General features: G+C 39.5%; 1 protein-coding gene across 1 annotated transcript; it reads left to right on the forward strand.

Annotated features, from left to right (window-relative positions):
- The first annotated feature begins 677 nt into the window (after positions 1 to 677).
- LOC113238831 lies at positions 678 to 4,125 on the forward strand. The gene is made up of 4 exons (XM_026475675.1): positions 678 to 786; positions 1,557 to 1,668; positions 2,063 to 2,196; positions 3,313 to 4,125. Exons 1-4 carry the CDS (start codon positions 766 to 768, stop codon positions 3,451 to 3,453), a joined length of 408 nt encoding a protein of 135 aa, XP_026331460.1. The 5' UTR covers positions 678 to 765; the 3' UTR covers positions 3,454 to 4,125.
- The last annotated feature ends 6,700 nt before the right edge of the window (positions 4,126 to 10,825 follow it).

Here is a 10,825-nt window from a genome sequence, read left to right on the forward strand (position 1 = left end):
ACTTGAAGTCCCTACTGAAGCGCCGATCTGCTGGTTATAAAACTAAAAAATCAACAATATGTTCTCAACTGGAGGTAACCACTTCTTAGCAACTAAGGTAAAGTTTGTTTGTATATATATCGTAATGTGTAACATTGAAAGATATTAGTTCCGATACTGTAAATAAGTATAACAAACCTTTGTTTGTTTCAGGTTGCTAATTTTAGGTATAAACGGTGCATGTGGGAGTATAGAGCTCACGAATATCACCACAAAGAACATGGAAAATCACAATATATTTATATATTATTATACTTTTAATATTAATTATAATTTTTTTTTACTTTTTTATCATACATCTACCTCTCTTTAGCATAATATTATTTCCTCGCTTTGTTTGAGATAAGCATTATGCACGCCTTGGCCGGAACGGGGATTGCTTGACTCGTATTAATACAAGGCCGCGCTGGCGCTCGGCCTTGTAACTCCCTCGACCAGCGTTCCCTTACTTCCCTGCCTCTGCAGTATGTGCTATTAAGTCTAATTTCTCTTCTGTACTTTCGAATTATTAATGTGAAATTGAAAGTTGTTACTTTTTCGCTGATCAAATGAGCTTATGATGGGAGGGTGTTTCTCTCAACATATTCCTTAGTGACACATCGACATGCCATTTTTTTAAATTCCTTCTCATTCTAGATCGGTTCTTTGGTACGCCAGAGCAGTTTTTTGAGTTTGCAACAATACAAGAAATATTACTCACACTTGAGATATTATGCTGACTACGCCATGGGTGTATTTGTTACGGAGGTTGGTATAAATCATACTTTCTCAAAGTGGCACCTACCGCCACGCAGTGGGTGCTGAAGAGTCCTAGGGGGACGGTAGGGGCCTCTGAAGCAATTGAGGGGCGTTGATGCTGGTCAGGAGGTGCTACCGCATTTGAAAAAAACCTGAATAATCTATATAAACTACACTACATATCTATACAAAAAATCATTGAAAACACGAAATAAAGAAAATAAATAAATAAATAAATAAACACACACACACACACACATATATATATATATATATATATATATATATAAAAATAATCAAATATAAAAGAAAATCACAAGGATTGTGATTTTCTGTGTTGTTAATATAAAAAAATATGTGTTTTCGATTATTTTTTGTGGTGATGCGCGTTGAAATTTTTTATTTTACCAAAGTGAGCGGCAGTGAGCTAAAAAGATTGGGAACCAATGGTATAATTCATATATAGATTCAATATAAAATGTTCAGTGTATGTACGTCATTGAATTTTATCACTACGTTGTTGATACTTCTCCATGGTGAAGCAGTAGGTGGCAACTACGCAGAAAGCACTTGGAAAACGCACTGTCAAGGCCGTAGTTTTTTGAGATCCATATAGTGAAACGGGATACCCTGTACTTTTGGATTGAGCATGACCAATATATATGTAAAAATCATGAATTACATTGACCAAAAATCTCCTTAGACATGCCAATATTTTAACGGTGTTTAAATAGTGCTGTAGATTAAAATATGGTTTAAAATTATTATATTCGTTCCAGTTTTTTAAGAATCAAACCGATCCTGGTAACGAGTGGTATAAATATAACAAAGATGGAGGAACTACGGGCAAATACCCCCACTGGAAAAAGGCACACTTCTGCATGTACCCTGGTATGTAACTATGTACCCTTAAATATAATAATGTTATAGTTAGTAGATAGGATACATCTTTGACATATGGAACAACGTGTGTTTTTTAGCTTTATCTACATTGTAAAACTTTGTCATATTATTGGGTAATACGATTCATTACACTGTACATAATGTGCCAGACAACGACACCGATTAATTGCCTGGTCTCAGTCTAGGGAATTCCCTGTACTATGAGTACCAGAGTAACGGATTTCACTCTGTGGCACTTCCCACAACACCTAAACTAGAACCAATTTAGAAAAATTGATTTCCCAAATTGGTACTACCGGACCTCTTCATCCCGCGACATGAACCGTCGGGTCGGGCCGCCGAAGTCATAAATCTATAAATATTCATGTTTCATGTTTTACAGATATGTACAGCATAATTCCCGATGATCCCACCGTGACAAAGCCATTCAACGTGACCGGGAATGGCATATTCGTCCCGCACGTGAAACACAATTATTTTCATTGGCAATCGGTCTTTATGATTGTTAGTTTTCAGGTAAATTGCGCTAAAACCTTTAAGTCTCTATGAATTTTCTTACAAAAAAGGTTCCGTATTTAAAGAAAATAGCGTTCATCCCGCGCACTGCTGGCGCGTCTTAGTAGCGGTCTAGACGAGGACGAGCTACGTGAATAGCCCTTTAAGCTGGAAGCTATATCCGGAAATTTTTACAGGACCAACATTTCCAGCACTAGCCCGGGGAGCTAGTAGAGCATCTCCTACTCATCAGCCAGATATCCTCCGGTCCCTCCAGCTGCTTAGGTTCCTAGGAAAGGGACGTGGGCGTGCCTATAACTCTACCATCAAAGAGGGGATTTGGTAGTAGACTTCATAGTAAACGGCTTAGTGTTAGCAACCGTTAATTGCGCAATGCGCAAGGGAAAGTGGACGTGCCAACAGCTCCGGTACCTATCTAGACAATAGTGAGAGCGCTGTACGTGCACCCGGGGCACCTCAACAAAAGGCACTACTGCTTTTGAGAACCGGTTGAAATCTGTGTAAACGGGCTGATCTGAGATCAGAACCTGACTAATAAGGTCACCGTGCAGGTTTGCTTGCACAGGTTATAGTGCCCTTCTCGTAAATCTTAAGGGTTGGTAGGAAGGACCACTACAAACAAAAGTATACCCCCAGGAACTAAGCCAACCCTCCGTATATGAGGAAATGTAGAAGAACTCTTTCACAAGGAGCTCTACTGTTACTAAACATGTCATTGTTTATATTTATTGGAAAGTTGGTAATGTTTATCCAATTAGTTCAACTAAAAAGAAATATGTTAACACTCAGTTAAAAATATAAATATTTGTACTGCAATTTTTAGATCTATCCCTAATATTAGTTTAGGGTACCTATCCATTATTGTTTTATGATTTTTTTATACCTTCCACGCTTGTCTTTATGAGTCAGAAACTATACTATCGACCTTTAATATTTTTCTAACATGACACCTTTTTCACATCGTCTTCTCCCATTGGTATTTTATTATAAGTACCTTTGATTTGGCATTTATTGAGAAGATTCATTTATCAGCTTTTTCACGTGACCAAACCGTCAAGTTCATACCTTCTTACATTCAAGTAACTTCCATTTTTTTAGAACTCTATTTATTTGCAGATCTTTATGATATTGGCAGGTGTGACAATAAACTTGTTGATGCATCCGGTCTGTGAGATTGTACGGAACTCTTTGAATATAGAAACGATGATGAAGAACGCACGAATCCAGCAGCAAATGCTCGAAAAGAAAGATGAGTAAACAATGTTAAGATTTTGGAGTTACAGTTTATCGGACCCCTCAAAAGTACCGTCAGTGTGCGAGAGGTGTAAAATAACCCCGTCAGTACCCTTAAATAGGGGTACAAAGTTGCACCAGTATAAACGTTAAGGGTACAAGCGATGCAAAGTCTGACATAACAAATGTCTTAGTGAAATTGGTAATATACAACATTGAAAGGATTTTTTTGGTGTAGGTGACTGATACTAAACTTTGAATTTTATTTGGGCTACGATATCAACAGCCATGGGATCTCAGCAGAGCCACCGGAGAGGAAGCCTCCCAGTGGCTAATGTTGCCAATTTCTGCATAAGTGCGGCCACGCGTAATGAATTCAATGGGGTGACTTTAATGAGTTGATTTTGATTAGCATACGCGTGTGTTTCACTTTCTCCACGACTATTTTGTTTGTACATTTTTATACGAGTCTCTTTTTTTTAACAATTTATTTTAGTTTTTTCTTTTAGTTTTTTATAATAAAATCACGTCCTGAAACAAATTTACCTCCGCTTCACCATCGAGCTGAATAAAGCCTGGTAGAATTTAAATTAGTATCTAATTAAATTAATTCTGATGAAACGACAAAATGACGATGTAACAAACAGATGAAATTTCAAGAATATTCACATGTTATATTAGGATTTACAAAAAATGCCTCGTTTATAATGTAAATGTAAAGTTTTTTTTTATATGAACGTAATCAATTTTCTTGCAATGTAAAATATTATTGTAAATAAATAAAAACAAGAAGTCGTTTTGTTTAATTCTTTTTACGGTGCTGTCATTAAATTTATTTTATAAAGTTAGGTAATGAATAGTAGAGAAATTTAGTTAAGTCTTTACGTGAATTCTGACGACATATTATACCACAGTTTGTTTGAAAATTCCACAATCACAATGGTTAATTTTTCCTTGCAACACCGCTACACAGCGGCGCCTAGATATTTTGTTTCTGTAGCAACCGATTTGGAAATTTGTACTAGCTAAGACAAATGCCACATACGTGGAAGTTTTTCAGACATTCAAATGAACAATGCGAGTGAGGATCTTTTCCATCCTCTTAAGGAGTGAGGGCGTTTCGTTTTTGAAGTTATTTCAACTTTGGAACCGAGGTGTATACACTACAAAAGGTGTTTCCTGTCACCCTGTTATGTAGGCTTTTCTGTGTCGCTAGACATTTTTCCATGAATTTTGAATATGACGATGCCAAGTACGAGATATTTTATCAGCATGTTATAATTGTTATAATTAATTAAGTTTAGTTATCGCTGTCGCTGCGAGTGGACGTGTTCTAGTGTACTCTGATTATAAAAAATATTAAATACATTAAAATGCCCTCCAAATGTAGTGCTTGTGGTGGGACAATAAATAATGTGACCTTTATGAAGTGCTCAAAAAAAACGTGTAATAAGTTGTACGATCTAAAGTGTCTGGCAATCCAACAGCAATTGTTTGAGGATTTTACTGATGAATACAAGGAGAAATGGGTATGTCCTGAATGCTGTTGTACGAATCCGAAGCGCAGCAATGTGAATACCCCAGTCCGTACACCAGGTATTACGAAGAGTTACACGAGCGATTTTGATAATGTGAATATGCAACGCGGTAGTTGCAACAGGACCAGTCTTGACGCGCTGCAATCCGAAGACGAAACTAAATTGCTGGCTGAGCTAAGAGTATTCCGAATGGAAGTAATATCACGCCTAGACAACCAGGCCACGGAGATTAAGCAACTCCGCGAGTTATGCTACTCAGTCAAAACAGAGTTGTGTGAATTGCAAACAAAAATGAGGGTAATCGAAGAAAAAATAATCCGTGATGATAAACAAAATACTCCTGGGGATGGTTTGACGAGTCGTAAACAGCAGTGGAAAAACCTCGCGACTACCGGTATAAAGGGACAGCTCTCGGAGGCAGCTGCTAATATAGATAAAAAAAGAGCAAAATAACTTACGCCGAAGTAATGAGCGGTAGTATTGAAAATAATAATGATTCAGTTGTACTAGTCACACAAGATAAGAGTAACGGAAAGTTTGGTAAGGGTGGGGCCACGAAAACTGTGAAGGAGCTACCGCTTCAAAATTATGTGACAACTGTACCGACAGTCACAACTGAAACGAACAGCAAGGTGAGAGGAAATGAAGATAACTGGACAATGGTTACAAAGAAACAAAATAGGCGGCAATCAAAGGAAATAATAAGAGGTCAAAATACTTCAGTAACACACATACAAGCTATAGAACGGATGAAACATCTTCATGTATGGCGCCTGCACCCAGAAACAACCGTTGAAAGTTTGTCTACATACGTAAGGGCTGTGTGTGGCTCGGAGGTGACAGCAAAAATTGAAAAAGTTAGCCATAAAACGGAACGTGGTTATGCTTCTTTTATAGTAGGTGTACCGGAAACGTTCTACAACAAACTATCGCAGCCAAGTGTTTGGCCTGTGAACGTTGAATTAAGTGAATGGATTTGGTTTCGGAGATATAATAAGCACCCATACAAAGCCAGTTAAGCAAATAGAAATACTATATCAAAATGTTCGGGGGCTTAGAACTAAACTTAACCAGTTTAAGATTAATTTGGAAGCTTCATGTGCAGATTTAGTAGCAGTGACAGAAACAGGATGCAATAAATCTATTCAGGATGAAGAAATAATACCTCCTATAGTCCGTTTTTATTGAAGATGGAAAAATTTGACAATTCATTGCGCAAAAGTGTTGCCCGTTCTCAAGAAGCTAGTGATTGCAGTCGATAAATATGAATGAATGAATGAATGAATTATCGACTGAATATTGGTTACGCTTACGCAATGATTGTCCGAACTTGTTAAATTTGAATCATCATCGGCCCATTATTCGTGCCACTGCTGGGCTACTATTGCTTTTATTTTTTTTATTATAAATTAACATTGAAAAACGTAAAAAACTGTATAATAAAAATATACGTCATCTTTACTTATGCTGGTAATTGGTATATGCGAGTCGTTATTATATTACTTATTATAGACAAAAGTAGCTACTAAAATTTAAACAAATAAATAAAATGCCGCACGGGCACAGCGGGCCGGTTGAATTTGCCGCATTCGACTACCACTCTTTGGCTTGTTCGGATGTGCTAACTTGCGCTCGCGCTTATTACGTTTCTTTTGTTAGTTCACGTTATTGTTACGTACGTTGTTAAGTACATTTGAATTGTCAACTTTTGTAAGTTCATCACATCTATTAAAAATCAAAAAGGGAAATTTTGTGGTTTTTCATTTTAATTCAGTATAGATAATCAAATCCAACTATCATTATTAAAAATGTATATGAATAAAAACGAGTTCAGGTAGTATTCTACATAGTCTACAATAGGGCAATAATTTGAACGTGCGTCTGTAGATACTTTACGAATTGATTTTGATACTCGCGGGCCAAACGTCAAAATAAGAGTAAAGACGGCGATAACGCAATTACTAATCATTAGAATGTTATAAGTCTCACAATTCATACATTTTTTGGAAACTATTATCATCTTTCCAGCCTATCGATAAATCTATCGACAACAGCTACATGACTATTTAAAATTTTACGAAAACTGGCAACCCTGCAAATGTCAAATTTTTCCATCTTCAATAAAAACGGACTATAGTTATAACATCATTCGATGCGATCGTGCGGACGGGCGTAAGCAGGGCGGCGCGTTTCTCGTGGCCACACACGAGTTCCAACTACGTCAGGTGGACATGCCTGGTGACGTCAACATTGATAGCTGTACATTTGAACTGGTTGTGGCGACCGTACACTCGAACAATAAGTTGTTGTTTTTATGTTGCGTTGTCTACATACCCCCGAATAGTAGCGAATGGGAGTACACGACTTTGTTTACATTAATAGAGCGTTTTTCTGTGAGATTTAAAGAAATTATTGTATTGGGAGATTTTAACTTACATTCAGCCAATACTAATGTTATTAATTATTTTGAATATTTTATGGCATATTGTGAATTTACTCAGTGTAATAACGTTGAAAATTGTGATGGACGTCAACTGGATTTAGTTCTAAGTTCAATGAGAGGTAGCAAGCAAGTGCGCGTGAGCGGCGCCGACGAGCTGCTAGTGGCGATGGACGCGTACCATCCGCCGCTCGCGGTGCGGCTAGCGTGCGGGGGCCGCGCGCCCGGCGACTGCGCTCCCGCACAACAACAACCGGTTTCATTTCAATGGAATTTCGGTAAGGCTCATTTTTCTTTGTTATACTCTTTAATGCACGCTGTAGATTGGAGTAAATTATACTCGATTACGAATCCGGATGAGTGTGTCACACTTTTTTATGATATTATTAATAAAATATTAGATGTGTGTGTGCCTAAAAAAAGGAGAAAACAGACACTTTCTAGGTACAGCTATCCAGAGTGGTACACTACTGAGATAGTACGTAAAATAGAATTAAAAGGGAAATTGCATGCGCGATATAAAGCGAGTGGGTCGCAATGTGATTACGAAGAGTTTTCTAAATGCAGGGCGACAGTTAAATTGCTATTAAAAAGTACACATGCTCACCACATAGACAAAATACAGAGCGAGCTCACTAGAGATCCTAAGGGGTTTTGGATGTATATAAAGTCAAATAATAGGCCGAGTAGAAATAAAATTACAAAAACGGCAATATTATTTCAGATTCACAATGCGCCAAAGAGCTAGCTTTATTTTTTCAATCAGTGTACGATTCTCATGTGCCAGAGCTGAATGTTGACGCAGCAATAGCAGCAAGCGGGGCGGGCAGTGCGCGCGTGCATATCGGACGAGTGCAACTGTACCAGGTTGAAAGAGCTCTAGATCGCCTTAAGCCGAAGCGCTCGGCGGGGCCAGATGGCTTGCCGGCGTTTATGATTAAGGATTGCCGAGCTGTGCTGGCGGAGCCACTGCTGTATATTTTCAATCTGTGCATTCAAACTTCGTATTTTTCTGTTCAGTGGAAGGTGTCGAGAGTGGTACCGGTCCCTAAGAGCGGCCAAGGTAATGATGTGAGTGGTTTTAGACCAGTGGCCATTCTATCGACAGCGGCGAAGGTTTTTGAATCAGTCGTGCAGAGATGCATGTCTAGGCAGATGAGTGTACAACTGGCTGAGGCACAGCACGGCTTTAGGCCGGGTCGTAGTACTATGAGCAACTTACTTAACTTCGTCACATATGTGGTACCGAAGGTGGACGAAGGTATGCAGGTAGATGCCGCGTACTCTTCTCTTGTCGTTGAGCTCAATAGGATATTGGACCTCATATCTGCATGGGGATCCAGTAATCTTGTTGAGTTCAACGCCAAGAAAACACAGGTTTGCGCGTTAACAACAAAATTGTCGCCGTTCCTTCCCATGCCTTCTCTGATGAGCACAGCACTTTCACCTCGGAGCAGTTTCGCCTTGCTCGGTATGGAAATCTGCTGTGATTTGAATCCAAGGAGCTACATCGAATCTGTGATCAAAACAGCCTCACGGAAACTCGGAGTCCTGAACAAGGTGCGACGTTTTTTCACGCCGGACCAGTTATGCCTGCTGTACAAAACACAGGTCCGGTCTTGCGTTGAGTATTGTTCGCACTTGTGGCACGGCTCCGCCAAGTACCTACTCGATGCCTTGGATAAATTACAGCGTCGTGCTACTCGAATTATAGGCGACGAAGAGGTCTCATCACGCCTTGAACCTCTGCAACTGCGTAGAGATGTTGCATCGCTTAGCGCCTTTTACCGCATGTACCATGGTGAGTGCTCTGAGGAGCTGTTCAACCTCATCCCCTCTTCCCCGTTCCTGCTCAGAAGCACGCGTGCTGGCCTTCGTAGTCACCGTTTCACTACCTGCCGCATTCCATCGCGTACTAAAAGGTTCGGTGGCTCTTTTCTCTGCCGCACGGTTGACAAATGGAACTCCCTTCCGGCACATGTCTTCCCTCCCTCTTATGATATGGGGTCCTTCAAACGAGGCGTGAAGAAGCATATTGTAGGCAGGCAGGGTGGAGGCGGCTAGTGCAGTGAGGATTCCATCGCTGCACTAGGTTCCTTCGCGTTTGGATACCACTTTCCACTTAACATCAGGTGGAGTGGAGTCATTTGCCTGTCAGGTATAAAAAAAAAAAAAAAAAAAGTACTTTGATTTCAAGAGGGCTTTTGATATGGTCGACAATGACATCTTGCTTATGAAGTTAGCAGCAGTGGGCTGTACCCCGCAAACGCTTCGTTTTTTTGCAGAGTACATGAAAGATAGACAACAGTTCGTTGATTATGCAGGATACAAATCAGACCCCTATTATACAAAATCCGGGGTGAGTCAGGGGAGTAATCTAGGACCATTACAGTTTATTATTATGATAAACGATCTGCCTGAAGTTGTGAAAGAGGCCAATTGTTTGCTTTTCGCCGACGACCTTAAGTTGTTTATGGCTATCAAAGATAAGTCCGACGCAGACCAATTTCAGAGGGACATAAACAGTGTAGTTGATTATAGCCAAAGGAACAAGCTATCGTTCAATACATCTAAATGTGTGGTGATGACGTATGGTCGAATGAAAGCTCCTATCCACTATGGCTACGAGGTCCACGGTACACCACTTAAAAGGCAAACAATAGTTCGCGACTTAGGTGTAGATATAGACGCTGGACTGACATTTCGTAGTCACATCGTGAATGTTTGCAAAAAAGCGTACAGAAGGTTGGGTTTTATACTACGCCGAGCGGAGGATTTTTATAATGCCAAAGCGATATGCGCCCTCTATAATGCTCTTGTAAGAAGTACATTGGAGTGCAACGCGATCGTCTGGGCACCGCAGGAAGTTAAGTATAGAACTATGCTGGAAAAAATTCAAAATAAATTTACCAGATATTTGTACTTTAAATTATATGCAGTGTATCCTTTTTATCCTTTAATGTACCCCACGTTGTTTGTCCTAGGTATGGTGGGGTACAATAAGTTAGAAGTAAGGCGGGACCTCGCGTTAGTAACATATATTTTTGAATTGTTACGGGGCAAGCAGCACAATTCAGGTGTGCTGAATAAAGTGAATTTGTACGCTCCTGACAAGTACACGGGGCGAAGGCGGCGGCCACCGCTGCTATTGTTACCGCGCACGCGGACCCAGCTACTGGCCAGAGCGCCGTTCACGCGTGCTCTCGCTACTCTCAATCGAGTGGCTGAGGCAGTTGACTTATTTTCTTGCACTTTGAGTGAATTCAAAATAGTTGCCTTACGTATAATTTGTTATGATTATTGAATATATTTATATGACTTCTGTAACGAATTAGGTTTTTTAACCTGTAATGTTATTGTTAAGTGGTGATATAAATAAATAAATAAATTTAAAAGAAGCATAGTTGCCTCTGGCCTT

The sequence above is a fragment of the Hyposmocoma kahamanoa genome, unplaced genomic scaffold (genome assembly GCF_003589595.1).
Source record: "Hyposmocoma kahamanoa isolate Upper Pololo Valley unplaced genomic scaffold, ASM358959v1 98334, whole genome shotgun sequence".
Taxonomy (NCBI): Eukaryota; Metazoa; Arthropoda; class Insecta; order Lepidoptera; family Cosmopterigidae; genus Hyposmocoma; species Hyposmocoma kahamanoa.